The sequence below is a fragment of the Rhamphochromis longiceps genome, linkage group LG5 (assembly GCF_057381845.1).
Source record: "Rhamphochromis longiceps isolate RC_006_pf linkage group LG5, R_longiceps_female_GT1.1, whole genome shotgun sequence".
In the NCBI taxonomy this organism is placed as follows: domain Eukaryota; kingdom Metazoa; phylum Chordata; class Actinopteri; order Cichliformes; family Cichlidae; genus Rhamphochromis; species Rhamphochromis longiceps.
In genome coordinates this window covers 12,737,482-12,758,493 of record NC_140561.1, presented here as the reverse complement: position 1 = coordinate 12,758,493, position 21,012 = coordinate 12,737,482, and the positions used below count along the sequence as shown (strand labels likewise).

The window sequence follows — 21,012 nt, the reverse complement described above, 5'->3', positions numbered from 1 at the left end:
AAGAGGTTTAATCAGCACCTGTTCAAAAGCTCCCTTGCTTCCGTGTTTGCCTTTCCGCTTTTATCGATACCGTGCGTCAGGTTCAGGTCAAGGTGTCGTTAAATACAAAGCGAATTATGGGAAGACTCAGGCGCTGAGAAAAGCTGGTTTCCCCGTGAGGGAGGTCAGATTTTAAATGTTGCCGGTCCAGTTTTGCAAAGCAACCGCGCTCGGTTTGTAAATGAATATGTGAACACGCCTAAATGGGTTTGTGGCAATCACAGAGTCGCTCGTGCTCGTGTCTCCGGGAATGCACCTGTTTGACGTCACGCAGTCGCCGCGCGCACCGCTAGGAGCCGCGACACACAAAAGCTGGCAGACAGACAGAGAGGGAGAGCCTCGAGTAACAGCAGCGGACTTGAACACTTCCTTAAAACCACTCAACCGTTTAAAGTCGAAGCTCCGGGAAAAGAAAAAAACTTAAAAAAGAAACTTAGAGTCAGGCTAACGAGGTAAGTCGCATTTTTTTTATAAAGCAACAAAAACTTAATTGCGTTAAAAAGAAGAAGAAGAAGAAGCTTGAGCTCGGTATTTGACAACACCGAGACAACAGTCCTTCCTCGCTTGCAGTGTAGTGGGAGTCAGGAGTCCCCAGCGTTTGCCTTGGCACGACTCTGGCTGGTGTTTAGTCTCACTTGGTGACTACAAACCTCGATTGTTTAGCCGTAAACTGATGGTTAGGGCTGTGTGGTTTCTAGAAAGAGGAATGCTGCTGTCGCAGAAAGCCTCTCTGTGTGTTTTATCGTGTTTTTGTCACTTAGACCGGGAAACTTTAAGCCATGTATCGTTGCTGCAGGTTCGCGTACTGTGGCAAGAGCTTGAATCAATGAGCTAGGTAATAACCGGGGAAACAAGCTTATAGGTCCTGCGAGTAACTACTACAATTTGGCACAAAAGTTAACCCGTATAATAGTGAAAATCAGGGACAGGGCGTTTTCTCGTTATATCAAATCCACCTGCCGCAGAAGCTAAAGGGACGGTTTAAATGGGGTACACGCGTGATCTTTAGTATAGGCCTAATTCGTGTGTGTAAAAGTGTCATAAACGCCATATTTTCATAGTTATTGTTACCACTGTTTATATGCAAGTGCTGTTAATTATTATTTTAAACGTCATAAAACTGAGTTCTGCAGCTATCATAGTGACATAAGCGGTACAGTACTGGGTGAGTGTTTAGTAGATTTCCATTAAATCGCAGGTTTTTGGTGTGGCTGGACAGAGTGCTGACAGTCTCACCGTCACTACAAACAGCAGCCGTCTGCCGAAGCGGTTTCACTTGTACCGAAGCCGGTGTTGTGCCAAAAAGTGATTGCTCGTATTTAAACTGCTATAAGTAACTTGTTGGGCTATACTATGTGAAACATATGCCAAATGCATCCCTTATGGATGACATAAAGTCATCTTGAGCCACAAACAACATTCGTGTAACAAGGTAGAAGCCACAATCAGTTTTTGGCAGTGACTTTTATATAATCTTTATTTTTGCAGTTAAAAACAATCTCATTAACATTAAAATGTATTTTGTAAGAGTAAGTTGGCCAAGAAGACAGCAGAAATGTCAGAAAATATTACAATAGTTCTGTAAAAATATTTTAAGTGGGGATAAAGGACCGGATTGGTTATAATGTAAGTACAATAACACAGAGTTGTGAAGATACTTGAAAAACGGATAATTTTTAAATTCTCTATATAACCCCTTTGTAAACCCTGTTCACCGAAGTCTATTTACGAACATACGTAAAGATATTACACATTAAAAAATACACAGAAAGACTGGAAATCAGTTTTTGGCAGACAATCACTTTTTGGCGCAACACCGGATTGTATTGTTCAGCTGAGGCTAAAGTCCACCAGCTCGAAATATCAAAGGTCCTCCCTCACGTTAGGCGGCTGTCATTGCTGTTAGTCATCCTGCGGTAATGTAACTTCTTTCTTGTTGCCAGAATCACATGTGGCTTTGACATGACAGCACAACCCAGAGTACATATGATGGCTCACTTTGGTTTGTGGGGATGTGTCTGTGTGAGGATTACCCTTCGTTCCTGCGGCTGTAAAAACTCGGCCTTCTCAGTAGGAAATGGTTAACACAACTTCTTATCTGACCGGCAGCACTAAACCCATTATCCCATGTTGAAATATTCCATCCATTGCTTGCAAAAGTCTTGTGTCACTCACTGCAAAACAAGCCTCTTGTGTTGCGGAGGCTGCAGGTAACATTATCTGACTGCATCTGCCTGCAGTTACTGGTTTGTCAATATTGGCTTGTGGCATCATGAGCTGCTTGGAGGACGCGGTTGGGACATCTGCTCAGTGAGGAACAGCACTGATCCCGCCAATTGCACGAAACTCACAAACATTACAGATTCACGTAAGCCTTACAATGTGCAGGGCGTATTCATTGTGTATGAATAACTAAAACATTGTTTAAAGACAGTACCTAAGAGCTGGTTACATTTAAACAGCTTAAACCTTTTAATTACCAACCCAGCTATGTTTGAGAATTAACTAGAGAAATACTAAAGACAAATCATTATTCTTTATTTCTCCAATTTAAATAATATGGCACACTTGGAAAGTGTGTTCTGATTAGTGTGTCCCATCACACTCACATATGATGTGGACCTTTGTAATAGGACACATGCAGTTTTTTTCCCCCCCACACAAGTAAACAATGAAAGAGCAAGAATCGCGGGCATTGGGCTCAAATTTTGCTAATTCATCTGTGGGTGATGATAGTTTGGCTCATTACTTGCCCTTGGCCTTGTCCCTCTTGTCTCTCACACACACATCACAATCCTGCTTGGCTCCCCTTGCTCTGATGCTATTTTGCTCAACTTAACTAAGGTTTTGTAAACTGTGAGAGGGGCAGAAATGGACACCGCTTTTAATGCATGTGGAGAGAGGACTCTCGCACACGTATGCAGACAGGGGCAGGATTCTGTCCTCGCTGTGGTAGCAGGTTTGAAACTGTGCCAAAGAGCTCAGTGTTCCTCTTAAATAACAAAAAGCCCCCCTCCCATTTAACAGTTGCACTAAAATTTCAAGTTCAAGTGTACTGTTCCTCAAGCATTTAATACCAGCTTGTACTGGTTTGATTGACGCAGTTCCCAGATCCAGAATGATCAGAGGCATGGGTGCTTCACTGAAGCGATTTGTGTCTCTGACCTTGCAGCGGTAACATCAGTTCATCTCTCCAAATCTTTCTCACTTTTCTCCCCTGTCCTAATTTAACCATATTGGTGGTGCATGTGTGTCTTATGAGTTCGTGATAGAGGGGAAAGTCGGGCAGAATTTAACATCGCAGTATAACTTCTCTGTTAGTATTACCTGTGTGTGTGAGAGAGAGAGACAGTGTTTGGGAAAGGGGTGTTAGCTATTAACCCAGGTTAGTGAAAGAAAGGAAGGCTTTGATTTTTCTTCAAGCCACACTCTGCTGAAATTCATTAAAGGCCCCTTTGTTCAAGGTTATTAGTATGTGCTTATGCGAGCACACTTGTGTGCTTTCCAGAAGGTAATGCGGTAATAATGCACACCACCGTGCCTCAATGAAAGACTTGCGGATTTAAGTGAGGTATGTGGAATTGATGAAGTTTTCTGTCAAAACTGAGGTTGAGAAAGGAAATCAAGCAATTGATTAGGTTCAGAGGTTTACCTATGTCATGTAATGTTATTACCTCCACCAAGGAAGGTCTTGGTTTTGGTTCTGCCTGTCCCTTTATATTTGTATCAACCACTCACCTTTCCTCAGCTGCAGATTTTGAAACTTTGCGCTACTAGTCCTGCCTAGTTTTTTGGCATACCGTTGTTTTGATGTACCGTGGCATTCATTTGTAACTAGTTGCTAAATTTGTACGTGGACAGTAAGCTGTCAATACTGCCATCATAATGAATGACCAAAAGTCAGCAATCCCTGTCTGACTCTCCTGAAAGTTTACTCAGTTTATCCACAGAAAATGCTGCATGGTTTTCTTTGTGCATGCAGGATGCAGAGCTGGATCTACAATTTGACTTTAAACGTCTGACGGGTTGTAATTTAAACAGAAAATAGGAATTAGTTTTTGCTGAGCAGTTCAAAGTTTCCTGCTCTTAAATCAAATGTGGTGTAGGAGCTAGGAACAGCACTTTTCCATGATCACAGTTTGACTTCCAGTGTGGAGAGGGTTTTTTCTCTTTCTCTTTCAGCCAGCATTAAGTGCCATTTTGTGATTAATAATGGATGTTTACATACACAGCCACACACATATGCACACACCAGGTTATTTGCTCTAGGACTGACTCTGACTATGAAGTTAGCGGCTCATAATAATTTGTGTTTGTTCAGCTCTCACTGGCTCGACCAACTCCATTAGCAAGACTGTTCTGGGTCTGTCCGTAGTCTTATTCATACATGATCTCTGGAAAATGTTAGGAATCGGGTCACGCATTGAGTGTAAATGATAATGAATAAACACAACAGGAGATCGTTCACATCAGCCACATTCTCACGACTGGACATATGCCATTTGGTTTAGGATATTTAATGTCTCGCCTGGCTGCTTAGGACATTAGTGTTCAACCATACAGCTTTGCTGGGTAATGCCTAGAGAAGTTCAGGTCTGCAGTGCATGTGTGCAGATTGCATTCCCATTCAGTCTTGCATCCCCCTCTCTTTTCTCTTTCAGTGCATGTTGTGCATTGAAGTAATAAGGACACAAGAACCAAAGTTTCTCACAGGGCAGATTTTCTTCCATTTCATTTTTTTTTTTTTTAACGCTGTGGTCAATTTCCCAATAATTCTAACTGAATATGTTGCATGCAGTATCGGAACATGCCAAATCTACTTCATGTAAGCATCATCTGCCCTGAAATAGAACCAGCAACTAAACCTGACGTCCTCTCACTGTGGTTTTAGTGATATTACCTGTCAGCTGTTTGAGTTATCTTCATTAATGTTGGGATTCTTTTGAGATGCACTGGCTGACTGATCATTTCCATTTCTGTTGCCTGCATCCACACTCTTCACTGGTTTGTATATAGAATCCTGTTAGACTAGTTTTCATTACTCTGGGTCATCTTTTGGCACAAAGGCAGACAAAGTGTCTGCGAGAAACAGCCACATTTTAGTTTAGTTTTTATTTTTAAGTAAGCAAACGCATGACGTATGAAACTCAAAGGCATACTGAATATACTGCAGATGCATTTTCAGCATTTCTTACACATCAATCTTGTATCTCAGCTGTCAGTGGTTGTTAATGATGACTCAACTCTACATTAGTCTCAGTAAACAGTGACAGTGAGCAGGCCTGCACAGTGCAGAACCATGAAACCAAAGCAGCACGAAGGAAACTGAAGAATGAAATAATTTTCGGTCAAAGGTCAAGGTCACGGGTTATCTCCCATCCTTCCCAGTCTCGTTAACATGATGTAAATCTGGAATGTATTGAGGAAGTTTCTTAACATATGCCTAAAATCTCGTTGTTTTCCGTGATGAACTGATTAGAACCTGGAGGTCAGAGGTCATTGTCATCGTGATCTCACAGGAGATGTGGTCTTCTTCTTTTTTCTTTTTCTTTTCTGAGCTCAAACTCAAGAAATCATGATCGAAATATTGCGCTGTACATAGGATACTGTGCTGCTGGGTTAAAATGTTATTCTTCAGTTCACTTCTTCTCCTTTAACTGTTGTCTACTCCCACGTCTAAGATATGTCCTCACAGATTTGTTTTCTTGGCTGAGCATAAAAGCACTTAAAACAAATTGTTCCAGATCCCTGTTTTCTGTATAAGTCTGTGCAGATGTAGATGTCAGCTGCAAATTGACTTGTTGGCAGCGTCGTACAACCAAGAGCCAGTAATTCTAGTTCTCCACCTGTGCTTTTCCGCCTGTGACATGTTCAAACATCTTCTGTGGAAATAAAAAAGCCCTCAGTATGTAAGCAGAGAATACTGGTGTATTTAAATCTGCGCAGATCTTTTGTTTTGTGGACATTGTGATGTGTCAGTGGCGATAAGGTGATGTAATGTCAGCATTAACAATGGTTACATTCCATTTAAGTGATGTACTTCAGGGTCTTTACCGTAGCCATGCCGGCTTACAGGGTTATTTTTGGATCGCTTCAGCTGAGTCATGTTTATTTATGTTAGTTACACCTGCCCATTTTTCACCCATTTGAAATTCAAAAGTACCGTAAGTGTGGAAAGTCTTCTAAAGTAAAACATAAAAACTTACACAGCTGTTTTGGGATCATCCCATTCCCATACTGTATATATGTATATATAAAATATGGGCATAAAGTGCACTCAAAGTATCTCGAGAGTTCCAATTTTCTAGCATTTGCACAGAGACTTTAAAATTAAACTGTGTCTGTGGCAACAATTAAAATGGTCTTTAAATTAACATCTCAAGAGAATTTTTATCGACTACCAAATGAAGTGCCTTTGGCTTCTTGCAGTCAGTGATTGTCTGAAGTCTACAACCTTTAGATATCAACAGACCCTTATTGATGCTAGAGGCTCTAATTGCCTTTTATTCGTCCAGCATGCTCATGCTTTGTCCGAGGGGATGGAGCCAACTGGGCTAAGATCAGGTCACTAACTTGACTAAATTAAACTCTCTTCCCATTTAAAAAATTAGTTGGCTGGCTTTTCGAGCCTGCTAAAATATTCTAATATTGAGAGACAGTTTATATTAGTCTACAAGTTCTAAACTGCTAACCTTATGTGGACAACATCACATGCTGTTTGTTTTTTGTTTGTTTTTTTTTTAAACAAACAAATCTTCCTTGTAATTATGTAGCAAGAGGGAACAAGGATTTAAAGCAATGCCAGTAATATCTTAGACCATATTTCTGATTCTTGTATGTTGTCCAACTTTTGTTTATTTCTCAAATTACCCGTCTTTGTTCCGACCTGCACAATTAAAGGTTACTCCCCAGCCTGCTAGACCGGCTTGATCATTTCTTCGCCATCTCCACAAATTCACTTCATGCCAAACATTTGACTTGTCCGTGGTGCGTCGCTGAGCATGAACTAAATGATGGCCTAGCTTTTGTAGGCAGTCACGCACGTCCCTCTCCAGGACTATGTCACGTTAACTCAGTGCACAAAAATAGAATATTTGTTTTATGTCATTTCAAGTAAGGGCTATTGTGCCACTGGTTTTCTTGTACTGTTTAATACCGAAATGTGTGTTTTTTGCTGTTGTGCGTATTACAGGGTTTGCTGTTTCTGTATTTGTTCCTATTAAACACTGACTTTGACATGAATCACCGTGTGTGATTATTGGAAGAGAAATCCTTCCCAATTCCCAAGCCAAGTGGCAGCTAAAGCCCTAGTTACCAGCATCTTTTTGTTCTCTTGTTTTCCTCATACTGGTGATCCTTCTAATTAGTTCTGAAGAGCATTTTGAAGTTAAGAGAGACAGTACAGGTATGCAGCCCAGCCTTACATCTTCTGGCTCTCCAAAAGTACTAAAGACTTATTTAAGAGTAACTTTGTATCTCTTCAAAGACGCACACTGACAGATGTATGTACAGTATCTGTTTCACTGGAGTTTGATTCTATTGTATGAGTCAGTCTAGTGAGGGCGACTCTGGTTTCCCCCTCATGTCCAGTGGCATGTCTGTCAGTGTGTTGTCTGTTTTGTTTTCTTTCTTCCTCTTTCTCTCTCTTGCTCTTTTCCCCTACCCACCCCTTCCCCAGTTGCATATGCTCACTTTTTCCACTTTCTCTGGGGAAACAAGGCCTTCTTTTGCACATAATGTCTGTGCATGTGTACATTGGAAAAAGTGTGTGTAAAGTCCTGATAAAACTGGAAAAGTATATATTCCCAGTAAGTGTTTATGTGTTTTTCTTCCTATTCCTGTATGCCTGCCTGTGTGAGTACATGTATAGGAACTTTCAAATGCTCTCCTCTTGTTTAAGAGCAGTCTTGACCGCAGTCAGAAACAGTCATTTGTTTAGCAATCTTCAGTTCATCGTCTGCCCTATGGTATTATTTCATAACTATATAAACATTTAAGGTGCCCGAGGCTGTGAAAGGGGCATATATGTGCTGGTTACTGAATAATTTCTGTCTGTTGAAGAAGTTGGCAATGAAAGAGCACATTGGAGACGATTTCTGAGACATCACAGTTAGTTATTCATTTCCTCACCCAGACTGTTTGTTTTGGATTTCAAGCCTTGACCTCCAAATCACAAGGCCTGTCTGTGTAGGACATCACTGCCTCCCAGACACTACACATCCCTTTATTATAGTTAAAAAAAACTCTCCTGCTTTCTCTCTCTGAAATTCTGAGTGTCACCCCAGCGAGCACAAGATGTGATCTTACTTCCAGCCTGAGCTCAAAATAGCATCTAGTCTACCTTTTAGCAGGCTGAGCAGCATGCTTATACATACATTAAAAACACATACCAGGTTCTTCAATTGGCACCTCAGAGCATGTTTCATTCAGCAAAGTGAAAGGAACGTGAACACGAACAAACCTTGTCTTCTTATGAGTGACCGATAATGTAGACGCACAAAGGCGGCATGTCATTTCTGTGAATCTCATGTACAGAAAATGAAGTGAGGAATTACTCTTCCACTATGACACAACATCCGAAGAATGGTTTAGCACAAGAAATGGAGTTTTAATAAGTAGATGACTTGTCTTGTTACAACAACAGTTTTAGGGACTTAGGAAATGTAAAATTTAGATGGAAGCATTCATTTTATTAGACTACACTAGATAGAAGTATTAGACAGAAGAGATGAGATTACTGAAAAAGGAGACATGCATTTGTTTGAACATTTTGCTATGCCACTTACCTACAGGCCCCAGAATTTCAGCCAGTAGCGCTAACATGCTGGATAAACACAAGCCCCCCCAATAAAACATTAAAAGCGCTCCAGATTTGTCCGCTCACAAATAGCAGGGCTGTTGTTGGTGTTGACAGTTATGGAGCCTTTTAAAGAATGGTCAGAGCAACAGATGGTAACATCTGCTGAAAAGAATTCACAAAAGGGTTGAAATTATATATTTGTTTTGAAAAATGTTCTCTCGCTGTCTGCCTCTCTAGAGTACAGTTTAGGATTGACATTCTGTTCCTTCTTCCCTCGTTACTGGCAGGTAGTTTCCAAACTTATGTGTGAAGTAGAAAACCACTACTTCCTCTGCAGGATGCTGCTAGCCGCTGTTACCCTCTTCCTTCTTGTTTTACGCACAGAACTTGAGCAATGTGTGAGTGTGTGTGAGAGCAAGAGACAAAGATCTCTCTCTAGAAAGTCTAGACAGAGTGGCTTAAATCACAGTCTTTTTTTTTCGCCCCCAGGAGCCTTTGGTGAGTGGTCACCATGCCACCCTTCCTGCGTATCACCCTCAGTAATTACGATGTGGGCGCGCTGTCTCCTCTTTCTGATGCTCCCATCTGTGCCATCAGGATAAAAGAGTCTATCGACACAGGTATGTACAGTTGTGCTTGTGCAAGAAGTGCAACAGTTGACAAAGAGACCTTACAACATCAGTTTGACTGTCACTATCTACTGCCCTCAAAAGTCCACAAGGAAACTGATTCTCAACAAACATCTTTGAGCTATAACCACTCCTTAATGCAGCGATGATGATGATGATGATGTCATTGTTCTTTTACAGAGAGAGGGAAGACCCTGGTTCAGAGGAAGCCCACCATGTACCCCCCCTGGAAGTCCAATTTTGATGCTCATATCAAGGAGGGGCGTGTCCTAGAAGTTGTTCTTATGCAGAGTAATGAGGAGCCATTGGCCAAGGCCACAATGGGCGTGTCTGTGCTGGCAGAGCGCTGCAAATCCAAGTCTAGAGGCAGCGGACGTGCTGAGTTCTGGGTGGACCTGCAGCCTTCTGGGAAGATTCAGATGGCTGTGCAGTTTTTTTTGGAGGATGGTGATGCAGGTAATGTGATTCAAGTTTAGTTTACAATCACTAGTTTTCTATTCTTCTTGGGGGAGAGAAAACATGCAAGGTCTTTTGATCATTATCAGTGGATTTGTGGAAACATAAACATGTGACCAAACAGGTGTCACCTTCAGATTCAGATAGTGATATTGGTGCATGGAAACATGTGACATCGCCTTTACGCCAGTTGAGTCCAGCCCATTTCAGGCATGATTATAAAGCACATAGAGTTCTACATGCTGTTGTCTAATGTGAAATGGCTGGAAATGGATCCAACTTGATCAAAGTGTCTGTTACTTGAAGTAGGTTTACATTTAAAAAATATATATTACAGGTTGTAGAAAACAGTTTTTAATTCAAAATATTTTTATTGAGTATTTCTGGATATAGTTTACAAAGGAAAAAAAGAAGACGGAAAACACAAACTGTTTAAAATGAATGAATACAAAACAGAACTTCTCATGTTGGAACATTGTTTTCCTCTCCTATTATTTACCAAACAAGCAGAAACCCAGAAGAAAAACAAAAAGAGAGAAAACAAAAACAAGAAAATCCCCCAACAAAATAAAAGCCACAACCCGGGAGGGATTATGATATTAACTAACCCTTTCCATAAGAACCACACAGAAGTTAGCTACGATATCGCTGAGCTTCACGTTCCCGTTAACACAGACAAACATCAGATCAGATCAGCAAATCCGTTACTCAGCTGGAACATCCTTAAGTTGAAGTTTAGAGAAGTTTTCCAGAAAGACACCCCAAATTTTATCATATGTGCCCTTTTGGTTCTGGATGGAGCAGTGGATCTTTTCCAGACTGAGACATGACATGAGATCAGCAAGCCACTGAACATGGGAGGGCGGGGCAGCAGCCTTCCACCTCATCAAAATGGCACTCCTAGCCAGGAGGGAACCAAAAGACAGCACCCTACGCTTTGCTCTGGGAATATACTTATCATCCTCTCCCGCTGTACCAAAGAGAGCAAGTAGGGGGTTGAGAGCTAGTTTCAGGCCGGTAGCCTTGTTCAAAGTGCAGGAAACCTCCTCCCAAAGATTTTGCTAGGCCAGGGCAGGTCCAAAACATGTGGAATTGTAACAGGGAACGACGGGTGCAGAGTGATGTAGAGTTTACCAGAGAAAGGACTGAGTCCCAGACGTCATGTGACATAGATATGTTTAACTGCTTCTCCCATGTGGACTTGAGGCCCACAACGGGAGCTGGTGTTACACTGCACAGTTTATTATAAAGACATTACAGCTTTGCCTGATAGTTGCAAATTAAGGAGCTTGTCCAGTAAGTTAGCAGCTGAAGCTTCTGGAAAATTGAAGAGGTGGGATTGCAAAAAATGTCTCAGTTGTAAGTATCTAAAAAAAGTGCGTTTTGGGAAGACTGTATTTTTTTGACAGCTGGTCAAATGATGCTAGTTTATTGTGTATAAAGAGATCTTTAAAGCAAATAATACCTGCTCTAAACCAAACCTGGAACAAGTTGTCCAAAGTTGGGGGGAAGAATAGGTGGTTTGAAAGGATGGGGCTTTGAAGTGAAAAATTATTATTAATATTAATATTATTATTGCCGAATTATCTGATTAGATCCAAAGTTGTCAATGAATAAAGGAAGAGAAGAACCCAGGAAGGAGGCAAGACAAATACCATGAGTTGAGTCTGATTCCAGTGCCAGCCAGCTGGTGGGGCCCACACCCTCCCCAGACTGTAACCAGTAGGTCAGAGATCGAATATTGGCAGCCCAATAGTAAAAGCGGAAGTTGGGGAGTGCCACCTTCAATCTTAGGTTTCTGTAAATGCACCTTAGCTACTCGACGTCATTTACCCTTCCAAATATAAGAGGAGATTATAGAATCTAGAGTTGTAAGGAAAGACTTGGGGATGAAGACTGGTGAAGATTGAAATAAGTATAAGAATTTAGGAAGGATATTCATTTTAATTGAATTAATTCGTCCGACCAGAGTTGTGTTCAGGGGCGACCACTGTTGAAGGCTTTGTTTGACATTCTTCAATAGCGTAAAAAAGGTGGCTTTGAGAAGTTGTTTATACTTTCTTGTAATTGTAATACCCAGGTAGGCGAACTGCTCTTTGACCACTTTAAAGGGGAAACCCGACAAATCTATTGGAAACGCGTCTTCATTTAATAGATAAAGTTTGCTCTTGGACAGATTTAATTTATAACCTGAGACTTGACTGAAACGCGCGAGTAGTGACAATATATGAAAAGAGTTTTCCCTGACCGGGAATCGAACCCGGGCCGCGGCGGTGAGAGCGCCGAATCCTAACCACTAGACCACCAGGGAGATGTGTGCTCAGTGAAAGTTGAGATCTTTTCCGGCAACAGTCACCCACGTCCCTCACCACCATTTTCCCATCTGTCTACTCTGTTTGCTATACATCACCCTCTACTGGTAGAAAGGCTTCATTTTTCCTTATTTTTCTACAACCAGCCACAGATTACATGTGTTTATGAGGTTTGTGGAGCAGCCACGCTTCTAAAGTGCCTTGAAATAATCTGTCTGCCTCAGGCTGTTGATGATTAATCTGCATGCTGGTTTCACACCTCACACTGGTCTGGTCAGCTGACTAGGTGTGCCATGAAACCATTGCAGAATAAAACTAATCCTCTGGTGTCATTACAAATTTAGCCTGTGGCTTGGGCTGCAGTTCAACTATTTCTGACAAGGACTGTAAATGTTTGTTTTTCTTAATACACCGCACTAGTGAGTTTACTAAGAACTGGGGTAAACAAACACCTACACTGTATTAATTGTTTTTGTTGATGTCTGTGGCCTAAATTAAAATGAAAAAACACTGCAGCATTGTCAGTCTGTGAAGCCCATTAAAGTACATTCTTAATAATAATAATAATATTAATAATAGCAGAGCATTAGCTGGCTTCATGCTGCATTTAGGGTACCAAGTTGGTCCGGATGGCAAGGCCAGCCCGCATAGTCACTGTTAACACAACAAACATTTCGTGGTATTTCCAAACTGCGTTCTGTGTAATGAGAGTTTCAGTGTGGGAGTGGCACAGTCTGGGTTTGCTGTTACTGGGTCATGAAAACTCCATACTCTGCATCTTGTCTCCTTCCAACACCCTCTGTAAGTTTCCTGAAAAGCAGCCCGGAGTATTTTTAGGCACGTGTGAACAGTCATCAGCAGTATCTGCCCCCTCTGTCATTCTCTTTTCCTCTCACTCGCTCCCACTTTCTTGGCTCAACTTACCAAAGTGCTGTCCAAACAAACATCTGTCAGTAGACTGGCAGATAAGAAAAAAGTTTGTCCCTCACCTCATCACTCTTCCCACTTTCCCCCCGTCTGTTCTGTTGTCTTTAAGGCGGCTTCTTTTTTTGAATTGTCCCAAAATGCCACCTCCCATCCACCCACATACCCCCCTTGTCTCTTCCATAGTTTCTGTTATGTCTTTGTTTACCACTCTCACGCCTCTTTCGCTGTCTTCTCTGATTGACTTTTGACCCCCACCCATTTGATTTGCATCAGTTAGAGCAGCTAATCCAGGGAGGCATTTTGCAGTGTTTAGCCTCCATTCAGCAGTGGCAGTAGCTCATGTCTCCCCTTTCCTTAGCTCATAAGGTATTCTTAACAAATAGTTTTCTGTTACAGTTGACAGTGATAAAATACACAGCGGCAACATTCAAGGTTTATCAGCCAAACTGTTTGAATTTAGGTAACGTTTGACAGAAATTATGTTTCTAAAATTTAATGGACATGCAATTATTTGATTGTTAACTCTATCTCTCCCCACAGTGGCTGCTAGGCCGACCCTGAAGGCTCCTACTGAAGACGGGTTGATGACCCTGAACAGGAGGAGGGGCGCAGTCAAGCAGCCCAAGATTCTTGTCATCAAGAACCATGAGTTCACGTCCACCTTCTTCCACCAGCCCACCTTCTGCTCTGTCTGTAGAGACTTTCTCTGGTGAGATGCAAAAGTCCCTCTTTGTTAGATGGCAGCTGCCACTATTATTATTAAATCTTAGTTTTTCACTGGTGTATTTTTTTTTTAAATCTCAGTAGAGTCTCAGAGTGAGGCTATGAATGTTTTTCCTTCCACTTTGTTTGAACGTGACTAATCCAGAGGCAGCTAGTTTGCCTGTCTGTTTGCTTGCTTTTCTGCTTTGCTTTGTGTGTGTGTGCGTGCATGCGTGTTTTATTTCACTGGTACAAGTAGTCCATACTTTCAAATGTCTTTCTTAAAAGATTGGTTATTTTGTTTTGCTTAATGGAGCAGTTTAAGGGAATTAAGGGGGGAAAAACCTGTAAGAGTGCTATTGTGAGAATGAGTCACCTCCTAGGGAAATCCCACAAGGCTGTTATATCAGTGTCAGCAGCACTAATCTGTGAACCAAACTCCTCCTTGTACTCAAACTTCAGTATTATCTATATCTTGTAAAACAGGGAGGAGGAAGTCTGAAGTTTATTGAGTCTGTTGTCTGACGCTGGTATTTTTACACCCATAGTTTCAATCTTATGACCTAAGATGGGAGGAGAATCTAGTTATCTCCACACGATCTAAAGTATATCACTATCATCAGCAGTCCTACAATTAAAATCATCCCGTGTATATTACTCTTTTACAGTATTAGCAGAGAATATTATAATATATTCTCTAAATTGGATATAGCTCAGCCATTTACCTTCTCCCTTTTTCCCCATGCAGGGGGCTCAACAAGCAAGGATACAAATGCAAACGTGAGTGTTTCTTTGACTGTTACCAATTCATGTGCTGTCAGACTTACACATAAACACCTTTCACCTCCAGGAAAAGGGGAACCATCAAAGTTGCAAGTGAATGGACTGCTAATATTTCAGTCTCACAGTTAACACAATATTTATCGATTTATTTATTTCACACAGAATGCAATGCAGCAATCCACAGGAAGTGCAGCGACAAAATCATTGGCAAGTGCACTAGAACAGCGACCAACAGTCGTGAGACTATGGTGAGCGAAGTTGTGTATGGACGAGTACAGTCACTCTGCTGGTTTCTTTTTATCATGGAATTGAGGATGATTTTGTATTTTATCTTGTAGTAATATATCAGTGATACACTATTATGTCAACTAAACAGTCATTTTAACACTGTACTTTTTTTTGTTTGTCTTTACACGACCACATATCTTTGACTCAAATGAATACTGAGCCAAACACATCCACCCAAACCTACAAACATCATCAGTATTGGATTCAGTGTTCAAATCAGTTGAAACGTGTGATTGCTTATTGTCTGTAGAAGTTCTGTGTGACTTTAGCTTAGACAGGCGAAACATATAATCTTGCGTGTTTTAATCATCAGGTACCAGCATTCTCTGGGTTTAATGCTCTTCTATGTGTCTGTAGTTCCAGAAAGAACGTTTCAATATTGACATGCCACATCGCTTTAAAACTTACAACTACAAGAGCCCCACCTTCTGTGACCACTGTGGAAGTCTACTGTGGGGTCTGTACAAGCAGGGCCTTAAATGTGAAGGTAAGTCTGGTGTGTTGTTTCTTTGTTTGTTTTGTTGTTTTTTTTTATTTTCGTTTTTATTAATATATTTTCTCTCTGAATCTTTTCCTTTGCTTGGGCCGTTCCATTGTTGACTCCACTGACCAGACTGTGGCATGAACGTACATAGTGGCTGCACAAGCAAAGTGGGCAATCTTTGTGGAATCAACCAGAAACTACTAGCAGAGGCTTTGTCTCAAGTCTCCCAGGTTTGCACAGTCATTGGGTGAACATTGTATTAAAAAGCTAAGAAAAACTAATTAAAAATATGAAAGAATCTGTTGCCAAACTTCTTTTTTTCTCCATAGAAATCTGTGAAGAAATCTGATGACTCCCCTGCACCAGATATTGGAATCTACCAAGATGTCAGAAATGCAACAGTGGACCCTAGTGGTGAGAAGCTTTCATTGTAGCACTGACTGTAATACAAAGTTTTTCTAAAATGGTGTATCAGCTTTAGGGGACCTATTACTAGACCTGAGTGATGCTTTGTCTGCGGCATGCAGTTTTACCTCCTCTGATTTTAAGGCCAGATGCTGTTTAAGCAAACTTTTGCAAACAGAAAGTTTGAACAGCAGGTGGGAGAAGCTGCTGTGTCTGAGATGGCCATATTAACAATACACCCTCTAAATAACATAATTAAGAAACAAGAGTAAGAAAACACGGTGTAAAGCAAATCTGAAACTGTAGGTTTTGGATCAAAGCAATTGCTTGCAAATATAATAATGTCATTATCTGAATGCTGGGCATATTTAAAAATGCAGTGTTGAAACAGTCATTCCCAACATCATTCTTTCCTTATTAATTATGTCTTTATTATCAACCTTAAAATGACCTTTTTGCTGTTTCAGTTTGCGTGCATGTTTGTTTACAGGTTTGCATACTCATTTACTTAAAGTTTGCAAATTTTACAGCAGGTGGCAATGGGAAGGGCCCTAGCCCTAGCCCCGCCCCAGCCCCAACTACAGTTTCCCAGGCACGCCTCTCCCTCAACCAGCTAATATTCCACAAGGTTCTGGGAAAAGGCAGCTTTGGCAAGGTATGCTCCATGTTGCTGTCTTTAAATCTTTAAGTCTTTATCATGGACTGTAAGGCACCATAATGTTACTCAGACTTGCATGTGAAAAGAATGTTTGCTTAAGAAAATAAACTCAAAGTAGTCCTTCAATTGTCCACATGGGAATTTTTGCTGATGCTAACCATGAACTATTATGTTGGTAATGGGAGTAAAATATTTTGAAAAAACTGTATACAAAGTAAAAATTCACATGTTTTAGAAGACAAAACCATTAAAAGTAACATTACTAAGGAAAAGTGAAGATGTTTAAATTCAGATGAAGGGAACCTCTGACAGGAAGAAACCTCTGAAGGGAAAAAAATCTCATGTGCTAATTTTTTTTTTTGTTAATTTAAGTCTATAACTAAAGCACATTTTGATTTACATGGCAGATGTAGTTTACCCCACTTTTGATCTTTAGTCTAGCTTATAAGATCTGTACAACCCCCCGCTGCTTCTGAAATGACTTCCTTCACTCTGCAATGGGAGCATTTGACTGCTTTCAAGCGCAATAACAAGTTGTTCATCTGTCACCACAGATGCCAGACATCATTTAACACACAGAATGATTTACAAGAAAAGGAGAAGGCAAATTTATTTATATCCAGTCCCAGTGTGGGCATTGTGGGCTCTGCATTGAAGTGAAACATCTACACAGAAATGCAAAAACATAGCTCAGTTTGTTTTGTTATACTCTAGTTATGAAGCAGGTTTGATTAACCTGATGATGTTACTGACAGTAATGTGGTTCTGACACCCCAGGTGTTGCTTGCAGAGCTGAAGGGACAGAGCCTGTACTTTGCTGTGAAGGTCCTGAAGAAGGACGTCGTTCTCATGGATGACGATGTGGAGTGCACCATGGTGGAGAAAAGAGTCCTTTCCCTCGCCTGGAACAACCCTTTTCTCACTCATCTCTATGCCACATTCCAGTCAAAAGTAAGTGCACACATGCTAAACACCTCTGCTAGTAAAGTTCATAGAACATGTTCTCTGATGGGGAGTCTTCCAGGCTGCAGCAATAAGAGTCACAGTTCCAAGCTGTCATTAAAGGCTGCATCCTCAACAATTCAATTCTTTCAGTTTGTTTTAAAATAAACACTGTTTTAACAGCGTTTCAGTTCAAAGGAACACACAGCAGTGGTAAAATATTGAATTTATCTGCACAACAGCTACGGGCATAGAAAACAACACCTGTAATGCCTGTAAGTCATTATCTATATTAAATTTAGTGCCATGCAATAGTAGTAAGTAAGTAATAACTGATGAGAGCCAGTCAGGCAGCGAGCCTTGGCATCGATATAATTATTTTTAAAAGTTACTTTTTCTGCCTTTCAAGACTTAATGACCCTGTGTTAATATAAAACTCTTTTAAGGTTTTTGGAACTTCTTAATTGTCAGATTAGTGTGGACTCTCTGCGTACCGAGAAAATGGATTAGTGTGAGCAACTTACCCCGCTCTCCATATCCCCTTTACGTCTGCTGGTTAACTTACAATAATGTATTATTTGCACAGGAGCACCTCTTCTTTGTAATGGAGTACTTGAATGGAGGTGACTTGATGTTTCACATCCAAGACAAGGGACGATTTGATCTCAACAGAGCTACGTGAGTACATGGGGATAGAGTGTTTTAAAAAAGGAAGAAAAGAAAAAAAGCTACAAGTGTTGTATGAGTTATCATTTTCAGCGTCATTGGGTCTTAAATCGTACTAAAACTGTTATTTCCTCAACTTTTAGATTCTATGCTGCTGAGATTATAGTGGGACTGCAATTCCTCCACTCAAAGGGAATTATCTACAGGTAAAATCCCACAGGCTCTCTGTACTACTTCCTGCATTCTCTGCATTCAGTCTGCTACTGCAGCAGAGTAAACTGAAATTTCGTTTTAGATTACATGGCTTCAAACTGAATTTACTGTGACAGTCCTACATTGTTTAAATATCATCCTATATCTGTTTACAGAGACCTGAAGCTGGACAATGTGATGCTGGACAAGGACGGACACATAAAGATAGCAGACTTTGGCATGTGCAAAGAGAATGTCTTTGGAGATGTCAAAGCGAGCACATTCTGTGGGACACCAGATTATATCGCACCGGAGGTTGGTTTGCCCGGCTAAGGGTTCAATACCTTACTTTTCCATCAAAATCTTTCACCTTTTTATAAAAGCCACAATCTGTATGTCATTCAGGTGGCAACCTGAATCGTTTGTTTGCAGTCTCTTTGTAATACTATGTAACAAGAACAGAACACTCCAGACATCACATTTCCTCATTCTTCTTCTATGCTTCTGATCAATTTGTCTCTTATCTCAGATCCTGTGTGGACAGAAGTACACATTCTCAGTGGACTGGTGGTCTTTTGGTGTCCTGGTGTATGAGATGCTAATTGGTCAGTCGCCTTTCCAAGGTGACGATGAGGACGAGCTCTTTGAATCCATCAGGTCGGACATTCCTCACTACCCTCGGTGGATCTCCAAGGAGTCCAAGAGCCTGCTTGACCTGGTAAAAATATAAATGAATAAATTATTAGGCAAACATGCGTATTGTGGAATTATAGTTACATAATGAGATCTATTGTGTTCTGTTATTATTTCAGTTGTTTGAGCGAGATCCCACTCGCAGATTGGGTGTTGTGGGGGACATCCGAGGACACCCATTCTTCAAAAACATTAACTGGACAGCACTGGAGAGGAGACAAGTGGAGCCTCCTTTCAAGCCTAAAGTGGTATGGGCCTAAAATTTTGGTTTTAATTAACATTAGTTCACAGCTATTAATTAGAGCTGTCATTAAATATAATTGCTTGCCTCTAGGATATCAGATACCTCATCTTATTTTTTCTTTTTTACTTTAACCTGACTAAATGCCTAACCTCCCACCAACAGAAATCCCCCAGTGACCACAGCAACTTTGATCGTGAGTTCCTGAATGAGAAGCCGCGTCTCTCCCATGCTGATAAAAACCTCATTGATTCTATGGACCAGGCAGCTTTCGCTGGCTTTTCCTTCATCAACCCCAAACTGGAACCCATAATAACCAAATAAGAAAGTAAAAATGGCATCCTCAGATGGCTCATCACTTCCAGCAGGCTTCTTACCCAATTCCCTTTGTCTTCGTGTGGTGGAGGGCCTGAGCTTGACAATGAAGTTTTCTTTTGTTTTGTTTTTTCAGTTCCCCAAAAGAGGAAAAGATCAAATAAAACCAAGATGTTGTTGGAAGCTAAGTGTAATAATATCTCAGCTATCAAACTTGTACAGGTGTATAAAATAGTGTCTGGAAATTAAGGGAGTTTCATCAGAAACCAGTGTTACCATTATCAGTCTGGGGACAGGTGTGTATAGTAGAATATATTCAATCTTTGGGCACTTTTCTTTCCCTTTTCCACATGATCACACTTTGAATCTGTAAGTATCATTTAGTGTACTGTATCATAAATTTTTATTCACAGACAGAAATGCAGCATCTTTGTTTAGTCATAGAAATTAATACACCTAGCATTGCTTAGTCAAGCCGTGTTTGTGTTTGTTTGAAAGACAGAGTGTGTGTGGTGCATGCATAAGAGCCTGTGGGTGCGTGCAGGTATTTTTGTATGTAAATGGTGCCTCTGTAGCCAGTAACATTAACTGTTGGTGTACGAATTCTCAGCTGGTCCAGGTAAAGGTGCCGTGAATTTAAGTCTAGCTGAAATAAAGTTGTTTTTTGTTTTGTTTTGTTTTGTTTTTAAATGCTAGAATTGACATTTTCCCTCATAGACTGCACTCTTGTTTAGAAACTAGACATGCATTACCCACAGTGTCACATTCACTTTAAAAAAATGCCCATGATACCCACTTTTCTTGTGTTATTTATCCAACACTGGTGTTAAAATTCATTCTTTACCTCAGACTCAAGCACAGTGCAAACACTTGTTCCACACATAGCATTATGTTTTTCTTTGGGCTTGCAAAAGATTTCATGAAAGACTTGCAGCAGCCGTTTGGCACCATGCCTGTATGTGCTGAAGGATGTGCTTTTAGGGGGGGGGGTGTCACTGTAAGGACAGATCTTTAATATGTCTTATATTACTTGAATGCAGGAATTTTAACATGGAAATAATATTGCTGTATATGGAAGATTAAAATGTATGTTACTATGAGCTTTCTGTAAGTTATGGGTGGACTTATTTTTTACTCTCATCTTTTACATTTGATTCTGAATAAATATACTGTAAACTCCTGAGAAGTCATGCCCTTTCTTCTGCTTTAAATCAATTTTGCATCCCAGTTATTATTGATACAGGTTAAGAAAACGTTTACTTGGTTCACGTGCACCTCTGTACTACTGGCATTATGTTAGGAAAAGACCTGTGGTAATTTACCGCCACCTAGCGATCAGGTGTTTTTATTGCAGCTTAGAAGGGTGAAAAAAAAAAGGCGAGGAAACGTTCATGCAGCGCGCTCGCCTTTTTATGACCTGTCCTCGTCCTCTGTCCCCCACCCCGCCCCGACGCATTTCGGTGTTTTAAGTCTTAGTGCA

At 40.7% G+C, this 21,012-nt stretch overlaps 1 protein-coding gene and 1 non-coding gene across 3 annotated transcripts; one reads left to right on the top strand and one right to left on the bottom strand.

The window, feature by feature from the left end:
- The first annotated feature begins 334 nt into the window (after positions 1-334).
- On the top strand, positions 335-20,269 carry prkcdb (protein kinase C, delta b). 2 transcript variants are annotated; one of them, XM_085405912.1, is made up of 17 exons: positions 335-491; positions 9,329-9,459; positions 9,649-9,924; positions 13,704-13,872; positions 14,614-14,645; positions 14,811-14,896; positions 15,294-15,423; positions 15,550-15,650; positions 15,750-15,834; positions 16,356-16,480; positions 17,261-17,434; positions 18,012-18,103; positions 18,235-18,297; positions 18,460-18,598; positions 18,813-19,001; positions 19,096-19,224; positions 19,383-20,269. In XM_085405912.1, exons 2-17 carry the CDS (start codon positions 9,351-9,353, stop codon positions 19,539-19,541), a joined length of 2,058 nt encoding a protein of 685 aa, XP_085262038.1. In that variant the 5' UTR covers positions 335-491; positions 9,329-9,350; the 3' UTR covers positions 19,542-20,269. The 2 variants fall into 2 exon arrangements, with proteins under 2 accessions (XP_085262038.1, XP_085262039.1); XM_085405913.1 differs by lacking the exons at positions 335-491; positions 9,329-9,459; positions 9,649-9,924 and adding an exon at positions 13,488-13,623.
- Positions 12,164-12,235, bottom strand: trnae-cuc (transfer RNA glutamic acid (anticodon CUC)). The gene has a single exon. It is a non-coding gene; the product is annotated as a tRNA-Glu (tRNA).
- Positions 20,270-21,012: the final 743 nt, after the last annotated feature.

What these genes read in the sequence shown, in the direction of transcription:
- prkcdb (XM_085405912.1), top strand. Translation starts at nt 9,351, where the DNA reads ATGCCACCCTTCCTGCGTATCACCCTCAGTAATTACGATGTGGGCGCG. An exon ending in TCAAAGGGAATTATCTACAG is followed by an intron (nt 18,298 to 18,459) that starts GTAAAATCCCAC and finishes ATCTGTTTACAG; the next exon opens with AGACCTGAAGCTGGACAATG. An exon ending in CAGATTATATCGCACCGGAG is followed by an intron (nt 18,599 to 18,812) that starts GTTGGTTTGCCC and finishes CTCTTATCTCAG; the next exon opens with ATCCTGTGTGGACAGAAGTA.